The sequence below is a fragment of the Chrysemys picta genome, chromosome 1 (assembly GCF_011386835.1).
Source record: "Chrysemys picta bellii isolate R12L10 chromosome 1, ASM1138683v2, whole genome shotgun sequence".
Lineage (NCBI taxonomy): Eukaryota > Metazoa > Chordata > Testudines > Emydidae > Chrysemys > Chrysemys picta.
The window spans coordinates 248,668,492-248,691,151 of record NC_088791.1 but is presented as its reverse complement, the minus strand read 5'-3'; the positions used below and the strand labels follow the sequence as shown (position 1 = coordinate 248,691,151).

General features: G+C 40.4%; 1 protein-coding gene across 4 annotated transcripts in view; it reads left to right on the top strand.

The window, feature by feature from the left end:
* MYO16 (myosin XVI) overlaps positions 1 to 22,660 on the top strand; it is a 568,549-nt gene that overhangs the window by 522,030 nt on the left and 23,859 nt on the right. For all 4 annotated transcript variants that reach the window (XM_005304985.5, XM_065581026.1, XM_042844168.2 and 1 more), the window contains exons 33-34: positions 14,485 to 14,643; positions 20,329 to 20,420. In XM_005304985.5, the coding sequence (XP_005305042.2) occupies positions 14,485 to 14,643; positions 20,329 to 20,420 (251 nt within the window). The remainder of the gene's footprint in view (positions 1 to 14,484; positions 14,644 to 20,328; positions 20,421 to 22,660) is intronic.

Genomic DNA, 22,660 nt, shown 5'->3' with positions numbered 1-22,660 from the left:
AACCGGACAGTCTCTCCGCAAAAGAATTAATGGACACAAATCTGACATCAGGAATCATAATACTCAAAAACCAGTGGGAGAACACTTTAACCTGTCTGGTCATTCAATGACAGACCTGCGGGTGGCTATATTACAACCGGAAAAATTCAAAAACAGACTCCAACGAGAGACTGCTGAGCTGGAATTGATATGCAAACTAGATACAATCAACTCCGGTTTGAATAAGGACTGGGAATGGCTGAGCCATTACAAACATTGAATCTATCTCCCCTTGTAAGTATTCTCACACTTCTTATCAAACTGTCTGTACTGGGCTATCTTGATTATCACTTCAAACGTTTTTTTTCTCTTACTTAATTGGCCTCTCAGAGTTGGTAAGACAACTCCCAGCTGTTTATGCTCTCTGTATGTGTGTATATATATCTCCTCAATATTTATTCCACTCTGTATGCATCCGAAGAAGTGGGCTGTAGTCCACGAAAGCTTATGCTCTAATAAATTTGTTAGTCTCTAAGGTGCCACAAGTACTCCTGTTCTTTTTGCGGATACAGACTAACACGGCTGCTACTCTGAAACCTGTCACTAAAAGTAAGGCTCGTTTTTGGAGCTCTTCATAGTAGTTCATTTATTTTTTTTAAATCGAGTGTGAAAGGTACTAGATTACAGCCTTGGAGACTAAAGTTCTTTCTTTATTCCCAGAAGTACAATAGAGGCAGTGCAAGCAAATGTCAATAGTCTGCCTCAGTCTTGACCTGGAGGAACAATCTCAAGGGGTGAGAAGACTCTCATGGCCATTCATTTCTTGACCTCTTTGTTGAAACTACCAACCAGTGGTTTTGTGACATGGACATTTGCCTGCTGTGGACTGGATTGAGACTGCACCAGCTCTTTTCACATAGACCACAAAACACCCAGCAGATGGGAATAATTTTCAGGGACTACTGAACTGGGCTCGACTTATATTAGTGTTGTTATTCCTTTGTAGCACCTAGAGGCCCCAACTGCAATCAGGGCCTATTGTACTAATTTATGTACATACTGTTCACATATTAAGAGAAGATTCCTACTCTGAAGAGTTAACAATCTAAATAGACAAAACAGACAGTAGGGAACTGAGGCACAGAGAGGTTAAATTATTTGTCTAAGGTCATAAAGGAAGACTATGACAGACCAGAGACTAGGGTGACCACCCCTTTTTAAAGGCAAAAGTAGGACACATGTAGGAGCCCCACCTGCTCTGTGGCCCCATCCCTCCTCTTCCCCAAGGCCCTGCCCTGCTCTTCCTCTCCCCCTGAGGACCCACCCCCTGCTCAGGCTGGAAACCAGAGCCAGGCCATGGTAAGAGTCGCCCAGGGAACTCGGGCCGCTGTGGGGAGTCCCAGACTCTCCATCTGCCCTGGGTGGGGGGCTGGAGTGCCTAAGAGCAGCCCCCGGCCCATATTCCTGCCCCCTGAGAGTGCCACCCATTGCAGGTGGAAGGTCCTGGCCTCCCTGGGCAGCTCTTACCACAGCCCAGCTCCAGCTTCCAGCCTGGCCAGGAGGCGGGACCTCCAAGAGAAGAGGAGAAGCAGAGACAGGGCCTCATGGCTCGGGCGGGGCTAAGGCCCACTTCTACCCCCCATGCTGGGAAGAGGCAGTCACCACTCCTGAGCTTCGGGCAGGTTCAGAGCAGCGCTGCAGGGAATTTGGGACAAATGCTATCCCTGAGTCATTCAGCCCAGGACCAGGACTTGAACTCTGCATTTTGGGACAAGTGGTCACTCTATCAGGGATTTGAATCCAGCCCTTATGAGTCCCACTTCAGTGCCATAACCACAAAACCATTGCTGCTATCTAGATTATGCTACTGATTTCAAAGATAAAAATTTCAATACCCATTGTCACGGTTCCGGACTAGCTGCAACTTTGACTCCCTCTCGAGTCTCTTTGAGTGTCCTCATCCAGGTGACAGGCCTCTTTTCTTCATCTGTTCTGGGGAGAAACCCCATGATTTTCTGCTTCTCAGAATGGGTCCCAGGCTCAGTCTCCTGATCATGATTCCTAAGCAAGTCCTACTGGGTTTGAGCCCCAATAATCTTCCCTTTGGGAGCTAATGATGAATGCAGTGAGCCCAAACAGCCTTTCCAAAATAAAGTAATGTTTAAACTCAACGGTAGGACAGAGCATTACAAGAGCAAACAGTTTTAACACAGCAGTCTATACAGATAACTGTCTTACCTGAAGCTAAGGTAAGCATAACTTATCAAGGCACTCCCACTTCTAGGAACTGGAGTACAGTCTGCTTGCACTCAGTTCCTGTGTCTTCCCCTTGTGTTTCAAGGCTGTTCATTTATCAGTCCCAAAGCTTTTTGTCTCCCTGTATCTCTTAAACTGATTTCTGCAGCCCCACCAGAAATGGGTTGCGGATAGACTTCCATGCAGTTGGCTCTCTGTATTGTCCTTTAATTATCAATAAATGTGGGGTTGGGGTGGCTATCAGAGGTGTTTGTCTGCTTTCTTGTCTATGTGCAGGCCAGCTCATGTCTGAGTTACCCCCTTTGAAATCATGCAGCAAGCAACACAATAACAATCAGATAGACATATAATATTCATAAAATGTTATGGGCATCTCCCACATCCTTCACATCCATTACCTATTTTGGGTCCCCTTTTTACCCCCTTCCTGAGTCAGATATTTCCCAGATAAACTTACATGCAAATGAGCAGCTCCATGCTATCCAATTATAATTGTGATACTCAAGAAGCTAATGGCCCCCAGGTATTGCAGATAGGAGTAACAGTCTCAAGTTGCAGTGGGAGAGGTTTAGGTTGGATATTAGGAAAAACTTTTTCACTAGGAGGGTGGTGAATCACTGGAATGGGTTACCTAGGGAGGTGGTAGAATCTCCTTCCTTAGAGGTTTTTAAGGTCAGGCTTGACAAAGCCCTGGCTGGGATGATTTAGTTGGGGATTGGTCCTGCTTTGAGCAGGGGGTTGGACTAGATGACCTCCTGAGGTCCCTTCCAACCCTGATATTCTATGATTCTATGATATTTTGGCATCCTAGTTCCAGCTAGAGCTTAGCAAACAAACATGCTTTATATGATAGGCAAAGCTGTGGAAAATAGCAACTTGGTTCTTGTCTCTGTAAAGGAATGTCCTGTCAGAGGAGGGTATTCTTTTGATAGCTTGTAAATAATTCCCCACTATGAGCCGATTAAAGTAAGCTACTGTTGGTAGCTAACATAGCTCTATACTGGATTGCAAATTAAATTCCCACTTGGGTTTGAGAAATGAAATCCCAGTCCTTTATCCTCTAAGCCACTCAACCCTTCTTCTTAAGCAACTTAATAAAGATAATATTCATATCTGCATCTCATTATTCCTACATTATAACATAATAGATTTCATTCTTTTGTAGCAAAACCCAAGAATTTACAAATTGTGAGCACTATAGAAAGATATACTGTCACCTTTTATCTTCTGTTATCCAGGAGTACCGAGGAAATGATAATATGATACTTTGCATTTATATAGCTTTTGTTAGCTGAGGATCTCAAAGCACTTTTAAAACATTAATGAATTAAGCTTCAAAATACTTCTTTGGCATAGATCAATACCTGCTTATATACATCTGTTTAATTACCTAACACAGTTCTGTCTGACTCAAATATTTTCTGTGACTAATCTTCAGATTGAATATGTGCATACAGCTGAATAATTCACAAGTGAGTAATTTACTCTACACATTTAGGGTTGCTATGCCCAATTTCTACTAGATACAGCAGAGTGGGGGAAATCAAGAGAGCTGCTCATAGCTCTTCGGTGCTGGAGTCACTTCTAAATTAGCCCTACACTGGTTGGCCATGGACCCCCTAAACAGGGGATTACTGAGAAGGTAGCCTAGGAGCTAGCAACACCAGTTCCATGCTGGAAATTCTGCCATGCTAGGGGAGTTCTCTAGCAGGCAAATAGTGTTGCCTTCATGTTACCAGAGCAGCACAAGGAGAATGAAGTGGGCCAGAGAAACTTACTGCCTAGCCTCTTTTCTTGCTCAGAGAATTTCCATGAACCTTTTGTAATTCCAGACATGTTTTTTTTTTTATTAGGGGTAGTAATAAACATTTATATAGTGACAAGGCCAAAAGGCTGCAGTTGGGATTGGGGACACATTGTGCAGGGTGCTGTGCAAACATGGAAAAGAAACATTGTCCAGGAGAGCCTTCACGCAAAACGATGCAAAACAGACAAAGAGTTGGGGCACAGGGATGTAACATACAAACGTATTAAGGTGGTGAAGAACTAGCATCACATCTTTAGTTACATATTTCCTTGTTGATCTTGGTTTTTTTGTTGTTTTTAATTGGTATAGTGGTAGGGTGAGGAATGGGGAGGCTAGGAAGACTATAGGAATGAGAAAGGAAGGGAAAGAGGGACACTCACAACTCAATGCCTGTCAAATTTACCCTTTATTTGATTTTTTTGTTTGTTTTTTCTCTTGGATTGATCATAAGCAGCTCACTCTGAGGATCTGATAGCTATAGTCAGTATTTAAAATATTTAAAATTGGAACTGTTAGCTACATGCAATAAGTCACATAAATTCCAGGGTGTTGTGGTGTTCCCTGACCTCCAGTGTTTCTCTTTTAATCTGTAGAAGGTCTTGAAGAAACCACTGGAGAGAGGTAACAGATGATTGTGATTTGGGAATTTTAGACAGTGTTATGCTTTTTTTTTCTTCCTTTTTGGGCCATGCACAGGCCTTTATCAAGGCATCATTCCTAGAAATAATTAGTCCATTGTAGCCTAATAATAGAATTTAATTTAATATTCTCTTGTCACATTTACACAACATATTTGCATATTCCTAACTTTGAAGGATGTGGGCTGTCTTGTTTAATGGCCTCTATGGAAGGGCAATGGTGATGGGTGTAGGGAAAACTTTCCTCACGTTTGTGTGGTTTTCCACATTCAAATTTACCTAATTCCAGTCACATACTTAGGTCAACATTTTTAAAAGTGTTTTTGATTATGAGTGCATCAATTTTTGATTGCCCAACTAGAGAAACCTTTAATGCCCTGATTTTTAGAGAGTGGGTACCCAGAACTTGGTCCGCTCTTGAAGTCTTCCCCCCCCCCCCCCCCCCCAGTTTGTCATTAGATGTCGGGGAGAGCTCATTCAGGCCCCGCTTATATCATTAAACGTGCATGCCTAAAATTAAACATATGCATAAGTCATTGCAGGATTGGGGCTTTAGAGATTTTCCATAATTACTGTCTCAAGAGGAAGAAGTTAAGGGGGGAGGGCTGCACAATCTTTTCTAATAACTTTTTAAATTGTCCATTCCATGTGAGTTCCCTTCCAGTCCTCATGCTTTATGTAACACTTAACCTTTTCTAAGTTTTTCTCTGTTTTGTCTCCCTTAACTCCCACATCCATTCTATGGCAGAAGCACAATAACTAAGCTGTACCACCTCACCCCGGTGTATCTCAAGCACATAAACTGTAATAACACTCAGCATGTAACATGGAATTCAGGTGGCAATCTACAAGCCTATTATTTTAATAGGAAAGTGAAACTAACAGCCTGGAGTACTGTTCCATCTTTATTGCTGGATTCTGGAAATCACCTTGTAACTGAGAAGCAGGGCCAGATTGGAATCTTTAAAATGTAAACAACATATTTTCAAATAATCAATAATGTAATAGCATATGGAGGTAACTTGAATCCAAGATGCAGGTCCAGTGAATGCATTGTTCAGGAGTCATGCACTGTGTTGATTGTAGCAGAGGTGCATTGATGTTGCCTGCCAACAACATGAGGGAGGAGAGAACAAGTAAAGAAAATTGAACTGAAACAAGCTGTCATTTGTGGCAGCAACATCAGAAAGTTCTGATGCCTATACATATAAAATGCAATTATTTAGTAATAAAAATGGCCTGACTTCATTGCTAAGGGATTAAAGTTATTGTAGCGCCATTATTAGCTTGATCAGGACATGAAGGAGAATGAAACAGTGAAACAGATTTAAAGTGGCCAGCCACCACTTAATTAATTTTTACGTTTTTTGCAGGAGGATATGCTAGGTATTTACTTGGGCCCACAATGTTGTTAAGTGGCCTTGTGCCATATAATTAGTCCTGGGTGGAGAATGATAATTCTGTTTTGTGGAGGATTTTGAGATTTCAAAATTTGTATTAATTTTGATTTGAATTGAAAGTTCCACATTTTGAAATTCTCCATAAAACAACAATTATGAGGGAAGGGGAATTTGTTTCTGATTCATTTAAATGTTTTTGTTATAAATGTTTATGAAACATTTCTATCAGAAATATTGAACAAAATGTTTTAACCCTTTTTGACCCAGAACAGGAAGTCCACTAGTAGGCATTTTCTACACAATTTTCAATATGTCATTTAGTCAGGGCAGGGAAGAGAGAGAGGAGGGTAGGAGTAGGACACTGACTGACTTTAAAAAAAATGGACTGGGACTTGTGATGAGAGGGAGGAAAGTCAGGTGGGAGGGATGAGGCAGCTAACTGTGTCTGCTTGCTACCACTATGAAGGAATCTCCTAAGTCTAACCCATTCACGGGGCAGGGAGTCTGGTACCAGTGTCCTCTAGTCTCACCTTAGGAGGCAGCACCCAGATGTGCTGGGGCCACCTTCATAAATCAGCAGCCCCATTCTGCCTACCATGTCACTGGGCTGGCTCCCCAAGCCCAACATCCCCAAGCATACCTCACCCAGGTCCTGTGAGGTCCATCACTTTTCAGTGGGACCACTTTGTATTAATATTTATTGGAACAGAGACAAGAAGTTGAGTGTTCCCACCTCCCATGTAATACCCTAAGCACCACACTCTACATCATCTCTCTTGAAGCCGCTGGTACCCCATGCCCTGGGGCCCTCCATGACCACCAGTTGACTCCTACTACTGGCCATTTGGGGACCTGGGGACTAGTACTCCCCTGCAGAGTCAATCCGATCTACCAGAGAGTCACCCTTTTCCTCCCCTCTAAGGGGATGTTCAGATCTGCTCCTGGATCTAGCAGAAGAGGAGAAGGAACATTACATTCCAGATCCAGCGGTCCTTCTGGAACCAGCAAGGCTGCCATCATCATCCCCAGACAAAGCAGTGACTTCTACATCTTCTTCCCTCTCTAGTCCCCCTTCCCCAGCACCCTACCCTCCACCCCAATGGTTTCAGGCAGTTTCAGGACTTTCTCCGCAGAATTGCTGGAGAGCTTCAGATTCCTCTCAAGAAGATCCAGGACTCCCAGCATAAATTTTTAGACATCATCCCAACAGCTGGACCCAACAGAATAGCTCTCCCCATTAATGAAGCCATACTGAAGCCAGCTAGGACAGTTTGGCACACCTTTGCCACCCGTGCTCCCACCCACAAAAAGATGGAGAAACGCTATTATGTGCCAGCCAAAGGAGTGGAATTTCTGTTTTCTCACCCTACTCCCAACTCACTGCTGGTCCATCCAGCTTTTGAATGTGCTTGACCACAATATCCATGGTCTACTCCTATCAATAAAGAGGGAAAATGCCTGGATATGGTGGGGAGAAAGATCTTCTCATCACCCAGCCTCCAGTTCAGGATAGCCAATTAACACGCACTAATGGCTAAATATGATTTCCTGAGCTACATCTATTTTGCAGAGTGTACTGACAGCCTTCCGCAGCATGACAGAGCTAGTTTTCAATCTCTGATAGACAAGGGCAAACTGATAGCCAGGTCTGCTCTCCAATCTGCAGGCTGCTGATACCTCCTCTAGAGCTATGGCTACTGCCATTTTTATGTGCAGGGAGTCATGGCTCCATGTGATAGGCTCCCTAGGGAGATCCAGAATAACACTGAGGACTTCCCCTTTGATGAATCACACCTCTTGAACCAGAAGACAGACTCCAGAGCTACCCTATACTCGCTGGGGATGTACATGCCTGTCCCTAAGAGTAAGTTCCACTGCCCATTGAGATCTAGACATATGGCTCAGCAGTTTTTTACATCAGAGGCACTATGAACCACCACAGAAGAGACAGACATTCAAAAGTCCTGTTTCCCTATACCCTCTGCAACAGACTCTGCATCCCAACCTCAGTCCCTGGCTTTACATTATTCAGGGTTTGCATCAGGTATATATCAGTCTGAGAAGCCTTAAAGATCTTCCCTATTTCATACAAGCTGATAGCATCCTCCAGTTATCTTCTGAGTCTCTTTCTTATGTTCACTTCTGGCAGTTGGCCCCACTGAGCCTCTCATTGCACTGGACACCGGCCACACGTTGCAATGAAATTACGCTTATAAATTTACAACTTTAACATTTCTGTCATTACACCTTCCTAGCCTGAAAATGGGCCTCCAGGGTGCCAAGGCAAACAAAAACAAACCACTGCTTGACACCTTGTCAGTCTTGCCCTGAGGGGAAACAGTTCCCCAAACTGGAAACACAGTTCAAAGTACACCTCGAATCTAGGGCTGGGCAGCAACAGCAGCAGGATGACTGCTGCATTCCTGTGAGAGATTTATATTCAGCAAAGGGCTGGAGCCATTTGAATTAATCTTCTTTCCCCTCAGAGCATGGCCAATGCATAACTTCCATGTACATTCTGGGAGGAGGAAGGCTGTGAAAGAGACAAGCTTGACCCTTCCTTTCCCCCTCCTCTTCTCAGGACTCAGGTTGCTTTTCCCTTAGCCGGTCTCATCAAACATCCTCCCCACTGAAACATGGGATAGAGTAGGGCATTTTAATATCAGCATTAAATGATATTTTTGGTAGAGAGAGAACTTCTGCCTCCTGTGTCGAGCATTTCACCATTATATGTTCTATATTCTCCATGCCTTTACTTAGCTCAACCACAGACATACTTATTCTTTAGTAGTTTTCTTCTTGGGTTACATTATTTTCTTAATATTTTCAAGGTCAGATAAAAATGGTAATAAGATGGCTCATTTCTCTACAGCTTACTGTACTGTGTTTCAGTAGGCCATGATGATCTTGGCACATAAGGAAATAATGCTCTTCCAGTATCAAATAGCTAGCTATACTCTAATATATGTCGAGAGAGAGAGAGAGAGAGAGAGAGAGATAAGGTTTTAGTGGGTAGCCATTACTCCACAGGGTTGAAAGATGAAATGACTTTTGGCTGTTATGGTCGAATCTGCAGACTGAAAGCATTACTGGACATTGGCCATTTTCTATTAAAAGAGAAACAGTTTTCAGCATAAACTACTAATCCCATTTATTTTAATTCTTCTTTTCTTTTTTTTTAAATTATGTTAGTCTTTCTTGACCTTCTGCACCTGAGGACAGGTCTACACTAGAAGTGCTACATTGGTGCAGCTGCATTGTTGCAGCTACACTGCTGTAGCATGTCTGGTGAAGGCGCTGTATGCCGACGGGAAAGTCCTCTCCCATCTGCACAATTCCTCCACCTCCGTGAGAGGCAGTAGCTATGTCAGCAGGACAGCATCTCCTGCCGTATAGAGCTGGTGTGGACAGCGCTTAAGTCATTGTAACTTGCGTCGCTCGGGAGAGGAGCAGGTTCACACCTCTGAGCAACATAAGTTAGATCGACTTAAGTGGTAGTGTAGACCTGTCCTCAGAGGCAGATTTTTCTTTTCTTTCTGAGCTGTGGCAGTGGGTACTGAAAGCTTATCACTAATGACCCATATTACAGCTCTCATAGCACTTTGGCGACACTGCACCAATCGTGCAGGGGAAGTATGAACCTGATCCAAAACCCATTAAAGTCAATAGGAGCCTTCGATTGTTTTCACTGGGCTTTGGATCAGTCTGTAAAAGAGCTCTGAACTCAAGAACCACTGCCATGGAAAGACAAAAAATTGGAAGAGGCAGGTGAGTTATGGGAAGGAAGGTAGAGGTATTTTTTTAAAGAGAGAGCTAGAGGGAGAAATAGGCAGTCATTCCACGAGGGAGTAGTTCTGCAGGAAATATATGGATTCAGAAATAGAAAAAGACAATCAATTGGCTAAGACATGAGTATGTGAATCTTGCTAGCATAATGATATTTTGTGGAAATCTCTGTACATGTTGACACTTACATTTGAGCTAAATTATGTCTCTAAGTTTATTTAAATGGGAGAGCAGATTTAATTTATTTTCTCACTTAATTACCATATAGTCTTTCAATATGTGTCAATATACAACTTGTGTCTTCAGGCCAATTGGGCCCGATAGGTAGGTTCTGTTCATCCATTTTCCATGAAGGATGTGTGACTAGCTATATAAGCTGATGGTAGCAATATTAATTTAAGTATGTTCCTACTCATAAAACAAATATAGTGTTTGGAAATTCACATTTGTGCTCATACAAAGAGATACATGTTTTATAACAGAATATTTTGAATATTTACAGCTCAACTAAAATAGGGACATTTTTTCTTTGTCAAAGAGAGAAGGATCATTTAGCCTCCTGGTATTTTGACTCATAGGAATTCACATAAAAAAAGAGAAGAAAAGAAGCAGTAGTAGTTAATCATTTCCATGATTGGCATAGTCAAACTTTTTTTCCCCAGTATGAGAGCGAGTGTCTTTATTACACTCACTGTCTCATGATTATGTCATGAGCTCTAAACATCATCTCTTCCAGGAACTCTGAACATAACAGGTGAATGGGGGATTCATGAGTTGACTCTACTGTGTATCGTATTTGTTACATTTGAAAAAAATACTCCAGTGGTTTACAGATAAACAGAGTGTGACAATGTTTCTGACTCTCCACCATGCCACAAGTAATGGCCTAATTGTGCCCCAATTTACAACCCATTCAATCTCTTTGACTTCAGTGAGATTTTGCCAGGTGTAAGTCAGAGCAGAATTTGACTATGAGAATTAAACACTCAGTCATATTCCTGGCAAAGTCTAATAATGTTCAAAATATTCTTATTCATCACAGGACCTGGGAAGTTTTCCTTTTAAAATCTTCCACTCTTGAAGCCTCTGATCCTGCCTGCCTGCCTACCATAAACTGCCTATTGTCATGCTTTCACCCTTACTGGCTTCTCCCAATATCAGTGTCAGTATCACTCTTCACATAAGCTTTTGTTTATTCATTATCAAGTTAAGACACTGCCAATCTCTGTTGCAATGTACTTATGGTGAGAGCAACAGAGTGAGTTTGAACAAACAGCCAACACTCAATAGTGCTGACTAGCAGCGTGACAGCTTTAGAAGCCATATTTTTTTTTTTTATTCTTTTCTCTTAAAGAATTTTTGTTGACATTTTTAGAACGTTGACAGGGGGGAGGAATGGTGCACAAGGATGTTTGTGTCAGGGATACTGGACAGGGGAAAGTTGATAGTACTATATATAGAAAGTAGTTTCCAAATTACTGTAGGAGTGTATCAAGATGTTGTGAAGTTCAAGTGAGTTTCAAGCTAATATTTAATTGTGCATGATGTGCAGTATACTTATCTCAAGATGCCACTACACAATGCAACAGCTTATGTAATAAATATGTTTTGAAAAAATAGAGATCTATTTGTTATGCTATTCATAGAATGACCTTATTTAGAAAACTCACCTAATTCCACAGAGCAGGAAATAAGTCAACAATATATGTCCAATATTTATGCACTATAGCTGTTCACTGTAGGGTTTTATTCCCATTACTAGCAATCAGCCAATATACGCGGTGCTGGAATCTAGTACTGAGAAGTAGAAATGCCCTACATATATAAAATAAACATAAGTTCAGTTATATAACCCAGACTTCTATGAGGTGAAATCTAGATTTGCTTCCCCTCACCTAGGCTTCTGGTAGAGAAGACAGAACTATTTCAAATACCAATGTGGTTCGCACTAGCTATGTCTAAACTTACGGCAGTGTGTAGAATACAGACGCCGAGCATGGGTATAAATAACAGTGTAGGCGGTGAGACACTGCTTAGTGAGTAGAGTAAAAACATGCCAGAATCTTAGGGTATAAACCCTACGTGGCTCTCTACATGCCCAAGCAGTGCCTCCCATGTCTACACCGCTATTTTTAGCAGTGTATTATCCTGCTGTTTTCCCGCTGCTGGAGCCTTTCACAGTCACAGAGAAAAGCTCCAGCAGTGGGGAAAGGCTCTGGTTTTGGGGAGTCAGTGCCTCTCACTGCCACGTATAGCTGCACATCACAGTATGGACACAGCCTGCTTTTCACTGTGGTGTGTTTCTACACGTACTATCCACACCACTGACAGTGTATACAAGGCCTAGGAATTGTATCTCTGTAGTTTCTCTTTAATATTTGCCCTGTTAGCAATTAAAGGCGTGCATTTGCTACAGTGAATGGAGCACATGGAACAGTTAATTTGTATCTAAAGATGTCTGTCCCAGATATACTTCATATCTGTCCACCGTTTTCTTCTTCTAGTTAAAGGTGGTAATAGACTATCCATTTAACTGGATAATAACTGTCCATAATGCTTTTCAGCATTTCAACCTTAAAATATAAAACAAAACAAAAAATCCTCTTTTTCAAGGGTACTGCATTAGTCAAAGGAGACATATATGTGTCTCTGAAAGAAAAAAAATTTGCAAAATAGATATACAAAAATCCACTGTCAACTTGAATTTCTCATATGAATTGCAGATTTGGGGGGCACTCAATAAATCTTCTGGGTATCAAGAAAAAGAAGGACCCTATTCAATGACTTTCTACTTTTTATGTAATAGGAGGCATAGTAATTATGTAGGTGGTTTATGATGATCTATAGGCAACTGTACTGACTATTTCCCACTAAAGATTTGTGGAGTTTCTCTTTCAGGCAAATTTTATATAAGCTATAATATGTAGCTGTACTTTACAGCCAACCTGCTACTACCAAGGCTAAGTCGAGCATTTACTTCACATTCTTTAATGTTGTACTGTATGCCAAGTCAGACTCTGCTGAGGCGCTAGCTCTTTTCCTAAATCAGCTAATATGAGAGGGTGCAGGAGACGTAGCTGATGAAGAGAGAGTTAATTTAAATTCAGTTTTCCCTTCCCTTTGCATAGGGGTTCAATGTGCACACGTGTTATAGACATTATTTGTCTTTTGGGGAGAAATGAAAGTATCTTTGGAAAGGCATGGATTCATACCCCAGGGCTTTAGAATTGTGTTAAACTGTCAGAGCCAGGCTGTTTTATGGACCTAGCTGGAGATCACTCTGGGTGGGGCTCAATCTGTAAAGAGTCCGTGTCGTTTTGGGATTTGCCTTGAGGAGGAGGAGGAGGAAGAGGAGGAGGAGGAGGATTATGATGTTACACTTTAAAAATGTACACTTATTTTGCTCTCTGATGATGGTGGTTGTTATTATGGTAGCATCAAAAGGATCAAATCCAAGATCAGTACAATGCCACTGTACAAGCCCATAGTAGGAATAGTCCCTGCCCTGAAGAGCTTACAGTCTAAACATACAAGACAGTGAGACAAGGAAATGTAACTATTCTTATCCCCACTTTGCAGAGGGAACTGAAGCACAGATGGATTAAATGACTTGCTCATAAGCACGTAAAATGTTTGTGGCAGCAATTGAACCCAGTTATCTTGAGTTCCCATCCAGAGCCTTGACACTATTTCAAGGCAGTACGTATGTTTGTTTCTGCAGACAAGGGTGGAAAAAGCAGAATGACAAAGATAAGACACCTGATTCTTCACTGCCTTGCACCAGCTGTCATCGTCCACATTAGGTCAGCAAGGCTACCATTCTGATCTGGCAATACTTATACCTCCTTTGCACAGTTGTCAATGGATACAACAGGTGCTAGGCAGTGGAGCCTTATATCCAGGATGTAAGACATTAGAATGAAATTAGAGGGACAGTCTCAAAACTATGTCTGTGACAGTTTTGTGTCTACTTTTTTAAGATGATGGACTTTCGTGCATTTTTCTTGGTTATCTTAGGAGGAATAATTCTTAAAGAACTGTCATGGCAGAAAACGGGTATTTGCCATTCGTTTGAGTTTGTGTGAAAGGTCACCTAAATTCTCCTCCTGGGAGAATGTGAGAGAAAGACAAAACCACATGTGACAGTTATTAGTCACGTCACTTAATGCACTAGTGCATTTTACTGAGATATTACAGTAGTAAGGACAGTATAAGAACCTATATAGAATAGAATAGAATCTAAAATATAGGCAGTATATTTGCCAAGAATTTTCAGAGCAAGAGATTATCATGCATTGTAGAAGGAGGAAAACTTGTTTTTGATTTTGTAAACTGATATACGTATGAAAAGAAACAGCACAAATGAAACCCAGTTAATTTTTTGCTATTATAAACTTTAGATTGCATTTGATTATTGTCTTTGCCTGAAATTTTTTTTCTAGTGGGTTTAGTGTTTACTTAAAATTCATTTTAAAATGCAATTTGATTAGTAGATACCAGGTTACTCTGTGTGTGTGTGTGTGTGTGTGTGAGAGAGAGAGAGAGAGAGAGAGAGAGAGAGAGAGAGAGAGAGATACACTATTCAGTGAAAAGCTGACAGGCTGTTTATTTATATCAGGTGTTGAAACTAATATGAACTTGACAAGCAGGGAAGATCCCACCACATCAGAAATTGGATCAGAAACCCAAGATAAAAATGCAAACAACCATGGAACTCAATCGTCTAATCCACTGTCCAGTTCCGTAACTGCTGAAAATGGAAATTCAGTCTCAAATGGTAAGCGGTTTTTAATCTAAAAACATTCTAACATAAAGTTGCTTAAGTGGTTTTCTGAATGAGTTTTTTAAGATATAGTCAAACTCTAGAATGTTTTGAATTGCAAAACTGGCTTAACTTTGTATTTATGAGTTAGTAAGCCTGTCTCCAATAATAACTGAGTGTGAATGACACAGAATTGCCTTTGTCGAGGAATTTGTAGTTAGCTCACTAGCTCATATAAGTGGCCTGGGCAACTGAGAATTCAGACTTCTGATCTTCTAATCAATGTAAAGTGGATTGAAAATGGAAAACATACTCTTCTCTTGGTACAGGTTTTCCTGCTAATGAAAGCTGAGTAATGTGTGGTTGTAAGTGGCACTGAAGAAACAATACAAATTTACAAGCACCCAGGAAGTGATGGCCAGGTCCTCCAAGGCACTAATTGCCCTAAAACCCATTGATTTTAATCTATTTAGGACTTGTCTACACACAAAAGTTGTACCTGACAGTTAAATCAGTACAACCCCCTTAGTGTGGACACAATTATATCAGTATAAAGATGCTTATACCAGTGTAGCCCATTCCCATATGGAAAGAGGAACATACTATACCACTGTAAGGCACCTCTATGCCGGTATAACTGTATCCACACTGGAAGTTGTATCAGTATAAATATTTCCTGATATAAATATATCACACCCTGCGCCAAAATAGTTATACTGTTACAAAATCTATGTGTGGACTGGGCTTTAGATTCTTATCTATCTAGGGTTTTAGTAGTATTTTCTAATGTCCTGAAGGGATTGCTTACTATTGACAGTTAAGAAATTAAGTCACATTTTATATATTAAATTTACATGTCTGAATAGTTTATAAAGGGTTAATAAATGATTAAGAGTTTCTCTCATAAATAGCTAATCAGTTGTTACAGAATCTAACAGGTCAAGAGTTTGCTTGTAGCCATTTATAATTTCTATTCTATAATATCAATAACCCATACTACTCACATTGGTAACATGCTTATAACATCTATGAATAATTTATCAACCCTTTTAAAATGATTAATAAATAGAACTTTAATATACAGTGTGACCAGAAAGTGTAATGATTAGAGAGGATTGGGAATTTTCCAACCGTTTTGTTCGTTCAAAAATGCTGATTTGCTGAAACTGAAAATTTTTGCAGAAACAGATCAGTTTTGACAGAATGTTAATCAGGAGAGATGTGGAAGCTCTAAACTCTAGAGCAGGTACATGAGCATGGGTCTCCCACATCCTATGTGAGTACCCTAACCCCTAATCCACAGAGTTCATCTCTAGCATACTGGTCCAATGAATACATGATTATATATACAAGATGGAACAGCTCCAACAGGAGAGAATGAGAGACCCATCCCACCAGAGACTAGCCCGTGGCTTATGACACTTACCTGGGAGGTGGGATACACATATTTCAATCTCTGCTCTGAATCAGTGATGAGTGCCCAAGTTCTTGGCTATTACAGGGTCCGATGGGTGGGCCTCTCTTTCTGATTTTTCGTGAAAAAAATGGAAAGGTCTCAGTTTTGTTCCATACTGGAATGAAACCAAATTCCAAAACCTTATTTTTTTTTACAAAACAGAATTCTTGTTTTCCAGCCAGCCCTAGTAATGATGGTTACATCAGTTAACAAATGGGGAAATCCTCTGGAGCACTTCAGAAGAAGGATTAAAGGAATCCATGATTCCAAAGATGATCTATTTAAAAAAAAAAAAAAGTAGAAAAGTCCTTCAGTTATGACAGCTTAGCTTCTTAAATGTTTTAAAGTCTGTCTTTTCTTGGGCATCTTTAGAGAATGATGACATTTGAGAACATGCCCATAAGATTTATCCCATTTTAAAGTGTAGACTTACTCTTTTCTTTTACTGCTCATCAAACTCTGCTAACTTTGTGGAATTTTTGGCATGAAATGCATGATTAAATATATGATATTTAGATGATAAAACTACCAAGTACTGAGATGTACCAGCAGTCTGATTTCCATAGTTAGAAGTAGAAATCCAGATTAATACATTACTAATTTAAGCAAATACTGAAGCAATTTCTTAAATAAAATCTTGTCCTTTGCTGTCATGAAGAGTGAAGTGACCGTACCACTCCTCTGAAGCATGTAGTATAATAAAAGAAATTTAAAGTTATTATACTCAAAAGAACAATCATTTTGCAAGACTTTAATCTTACTTCTGAAAGAATCTGATGAATTCTTTAGAAAACCATTCCTAAGCAGCTAAAAAGTTGACTGGCACAACCTCCTAACAGACGAATGCTGTATCACATTCAGAAGCTAAGTTGAATTAGTATGGAATTTTAATGGAAGTTTTTCATTTTTATATATTGTAATCCTCTTCCTCCTTAGTTTGTCTTTCTTCAGTGTTTGCAGTAACAGCATGGAAAAGCAGAGTGCCACAACAGAACTGTGACATTTCCTAAAGCACTAACCCTTCAGACCTACCATAGTTTTAGTTTAACAGGAAGAAACACATAAGTGTTTCTAAAACACACAGACAATAAGCAGAAATTCCATCTAGCACTTTATGGCCTACAGCTGAAAAGTGCCAGATCCTAACAATAAAAAAGCAGAGTTCATGGAAGAAAGCGCTCAAGTACTGAAGAGTGGGCTAATATATCCAGGATCTTGATAGACTCCAGTGTATGGACTTGGTAGAAGAGAGCTGGGAATAACAAATTAAGAAAAATGATTAGCTATAACCACTATGAAATAAACTGACTATACTGGATGGGAACATACAGGTCTTTTTGTGAATTTGAGAGACAAATCCCCAAACTATGTTGCAGTCTGCCCCACCACTGTCCCTAGGAAGAGGCCGCTCTGTCTTTGCTGCAGAGCTAACTTGAGTTATAACACAAGTGTCGCCCCTAATTCAAGTCCTAGCCACACACAAAACACATTAACTCATGCGTAGTGGTGGTGTTAATTCAAGTTGGCTGGCTCATCAGGCAGTGTAGGCTAGCATTCAAATTAGCACAATTCATCAGCTGCTGACACAACCACTCTGTGCTGCTATCGCAGGTTGAAGTGTTATTTTGCAGTGTGGCCACTCTTGAGGTAGGCTAGCTTGAGAGACGTTAACTCAAGTGTAGATAACTAGAGTTAACTCTGCAGTGAAGACTTAGCCTAAGCTAAACAATAGCTTGTCATTTCAAGTGTTAATTTCCAACCAGGATTCAGTGGCAGCTCCAACGGTTGCTTATTTAGGCCTGCTCTATACTTAAAGGATTTGCCAACATAGCTGTGTGATTAGGAGTGTGAAAAAACTCACATCTCTAACCGACATAACTATGCTAGCAAAAGCCCTACTGTAAATTCAGTTATATCAGCTAAGATGTCTTTTTGCCAGCATAGCTTATTTTATTCAGGGAACTGGTAAAAGCTATAACAGCAAAAGCACTCTCTTGCTGCTGTAAGCTGAATCTCTACTATGGGGGTTTACCAGTATTGCTATAAGAAAAAAACCCTTTCCAGTGGAGTCAAGGCCTTAGAATCAATGCCATGTGACAGGGGGTCTCTACCTTTTTTTGAATCACACTCTCCCCTAACCTTTTTTTTTTTACTTGGAACACACTCCCCAAAATGAGACTTCCCAATGCAATCTAGATGAACCGGGGCCATTAATACATTGATTCCAATAAAGGGGATTCTACTTTAAATAAATCACTCCTTTGATCCTGCTGTCTAACTGTGAACAGGCTAGGAAACCTTTAAAAGCACATACTTTAATATCGCACAATATTTTCAGGGAAGTATTTCTCAATTTCATCATTGAAGAGTGCTAATGAGCATTGCAACCGTGCATACCAGCTCATAACACGACTCACTGAAATTTGGCCGAGGCACTCCTCCATCAAGAAGGAAAGGTGACTGGGCCAAATTTGAATCAGTGGCATTGTGACCTCGTGAGTGAGTGAGAAGGCTCGCTGCACTGCCCTAGAAAGTTTTATGTGACCCCGCTTTCCCCTGGTTGAGAAACCCTGGCATAGAAGAAGGCTGTGTTGAGAGCGAAAAGAGAGCTATACTAACCAGAAAACTAGGGCACGAAAGTCTCAGGAAATATAGGTGACAACCTGTATAGGTTATACTTCTGGGTTTCATATTTTTGAATTTAGTGCCTATCAAAGTGTTTGGAAGGAAACAAAGCTGGATGCTTTTGTTAAACTGGTGTTAATTTGGGTTAAACCAGAAGCTCCTCAATAAAACCCAACCCAGAGACCATGATTTGTGCTCAAACCTGATTCTCTGATTTAAGCAACTTTTGTTTCTAATGGTTGTGCACCTGCTAAACTGATATTTCCAACTTATTCCAGGTCTTATTCAGTGCACAGCTGTGGTGTCCTAATATTTACCCAAGTGTATGTAAAGGAAACCTTTCAGAATGTAATCTACAACTCCATTTATCTTTCCAAACTCCACCAGCTCTCTGCTTTCCATGTCCATGCTGACGTACTTCTTTGAACTTCAGTGTACATGGAAACTCTGCTTATTTGATAAGACATCTTATCTAAGTACCTTACATTGAAATAAACAGATGAATCACTGATCCCTGGGACTTAGATCAAGGCTATCCTTTAAGAGTGTCCTAATGTGGAAGGATATACTACAATATTATTTTAAAAAAAAAAACAGTAGTGGCTAAGAAAATATTTTTAGTTTATTTTGATGATGTTCTTCAATCACACCAGTATTTCACATTAGTTCTTACAGTGCCCACTCAAAATAGCATTATACATTAAAAGAATGTGGATGATTCTTTAATCATATGGACTGAGATAAATCAGGAATAACTCCCCTTAAATCACTGAAGAGGCATCAGTATAGAACTGGTGTGATGTCAATATAGAGTGTAGAATATTAGCTAATTTTTTTAAAAATTCTGATAATTTATCTATTATCTCTGTTTCACAAAAATTAATATCCACATACAAAACAGTTGTTTTTCATCTGTTTAAAAAAATCACCTCTGATGATTGGACAAGTAGAAGTTTGCAAGACAGCACGGTTCCCGGGCCATTTATACAAGCAAAAAACTCAATGCATTACAAGTTCTCATTTTAGTTTATGCTTTATTACATTTTGGACCTCTGATTATTTCTCTAAAGATTTCATGCATTTTATGTACAATACACAACAATTTGCAAAGAGTGCAGTGTACAAACATCATTTAGAGCTTGATTCTGAAGGAAAGGATGTTCTTATGGTGAAGACACTGGATCGGGGCTCAGGAGATCCAGGTGCTAAGCCCAGCTCTTCCACAGACTTCCTACATGAGCTTGGGAAATGCATTTAGAGCCAGGTCTTGGCCCTCTGCTCTGTCCCCTTTGCACTGTTCCAGTGGCACAAAGGGGATGGAAAATTGTTCTACAAGGGAACCAGGGATTCCTCTGACATAGGGAGAATCCCTGGTTGGTGTAAGCTTTTCCAGCATCATTGTTCTCTCTGTAAAGTGGCACATACACCAACAGTAGCTGATAAGTAATAACAATAATTTATCTCTTGGAAAATTTCAGTAACCCTGGGTATAGTAATATGTCATCATATTTATGTCTTTTATACTCATCTAGTAAAAAATGTCAAGCGTTTTCAATCTCTGGCTGAAAGTCTGGCACTATATAAATGTCAGGCTATAAGTTAGTATTATTCTGCTTTAGGTTTACCAGAGGAAAATGAATATTCAAGACTGTCAGCCAGCACTACAGCGAGCTCATCAAATCAAAGGCACAGGGAGAGCCACACTAGTCAGGTAAATATTTTATAGATGGTCTAATATACTGAAATGAATAAGAATGCTCACAGAGACTGCATACTGAAAGCATTCCCTATTCACATGTTTGTGTTGGCTTTGAAAAATACAGGTTTCCCTTAAATTATTCTCTTTATGTTAAGCCAAATACAATTATGAGTATACTTTTCAAGTTTTTTCATTGTGGAGATGAGCTTCCTGGAGGTTTCTAATGCCACAATTCAAAGTTTATATCACTTTACATGGCTGGTTTGTGAGGGCATAATTTTCAGAAAGGCAATCTGACTCAGCAATCTGGGGGAAAGAGGACACTGATCTCTCCCAAAATATTCACAGTCGCACCAGAAAGACCTGAATAATAATCAGCTTCATAAGAAGAAATGAATAATTATATAGTCTCTTCATGCAAAAGTATTGAAGTCACTGAAAATATCATTAGGTACAAAAGGAATATAAATATTGCACTTTAATTACTTTGAAATTTGTGTTTAATTAATGGAACTTAATATAAAGTATTACCAACATAAAATTAGCTCTAAAGTACGTTAAGTAAAACAAATGTGGGGGAGGAATGGAGAACATGGAGTAATGTATTTTCTTCATTCTTTTCTTCAGTATTTTGTACAAAACCTGAAACACTTTGCATTCCAGTTATTCAATTCTGTTCGGGCATTAGGCCTTCCAGCCATTATTTTTACTTTATTTAACAGATATAATTAGAATTTTCCATTTGTAATCCTCATATGTTTCAGCCTGTCTTTAAAAAAAAATAGAATTGTGAGCCATGTTTTATTTGAAACTAAAAATCTTGCTGTAACTGCCAAATGAAGTCCAAGGGGAAAATATATTAGAGGAATTTCCTTATTAATAAGATCTAATTAGACGATGCAATTTTCAAAATGTTGTACTAGAAGATAAGGGATGTGCTTTGTCGAAATGTATAAGATTTTTATTTGTTTTTTATTTTTGGCAATCCAAAACAACAAAGGTGAAATCCAGGCCCTATAGCCAATGGGAGTTTTGTCAGTGAGTTCAATGGGCCCAGCATGGGTGGCAGGTGGAGCCCTCCTTAGGGGAGGCTAGCCCCCGGCTCTGCCTCTTCCCTCTCCCCCCACCCCCAGCTGGAGCCCCGAGACCACCTGCCCCTTCCCTGCAGCCGAGGCCACGAATCCCCACCTGCCCGAAGGAGCCCCGCACTGGCCAGAGGCCCTAGCACCCTCCCCCCCACCCTGCCCTTGGCCAGAAGAGTTTTGGGCCAGCCGAAGCCCCGAGCCTCCCCTCCACCTCTGCCGACCTGTGCTGCACCTGCCCTCCCCAGACCCCAAGCCACTGCAGGGAAAAGCCTCTCAGCAGGCTGCCTTTGGGGACTACACAGCTCCTCCCGCAACACCTGACTGGGACCTTTCCCTCACCAACGGGCTGCTCAGCACCTTCTTCCTCTGACAGCACTTTCTTTCTACCCTCCCCCTTCCACACTTCAGATGCTCCTCAAACTCATGCCATCACAAACTCAGCCAAGGTCTCTGGCTTTAGAAGCACCTCTTGAGAGCTGCAGCTTGTGAGGCTCACAGATCCTTTGCACTTCCTGTAAATAAAAACACTAAAAATCAAGGAACTCACCAGTTAAAGCAATGTTTACATCCACACCAAAGACAGATGTCTTGCCACCCAAATATCATAAACTTGAACATACTCACAGAAGTCTTGTCTCCAAAATACATTTCATTTCATGTTCTCAAAACTCATACCTACAAGTGCAATCTGAAATACAACTTCAGTAAGATGAAGATATCTTACCTCTGCCACAGAAAGTGGGCTTGCATTTTATGCTTTTCCAATACAATCTGCTCTAATGAATGCATGCATCCCAAAATGTCGCTAGTTTTGCTACCAAGAAAAGAACACCTGAAAGAAATCTGTGTTCATTTTTTTCAGCAGAGAGATGTGAAAATCCATAGAGTGAAAAGCATTCCTCATTATGAGTATGCTATGAAATGTATTTGACAATGATTTGTTTTAATTACAATTGGCATTTCTTAGCACACCGGTGGTGACACTAGCGATATGAGAGCCCAGGGTAAGTCATTTTACCATGCTTCACTTCATTAGCCTCACTTTATCACTTAGCAGCAATTCTTTTACAGACATGTAATCAGACAAAGATTGTTGCACAGATCTGTAAAGATCCTAATTGCTATATAGGAAGAGGCATACATAGGACTGAAACGGAGGCTTTGGAT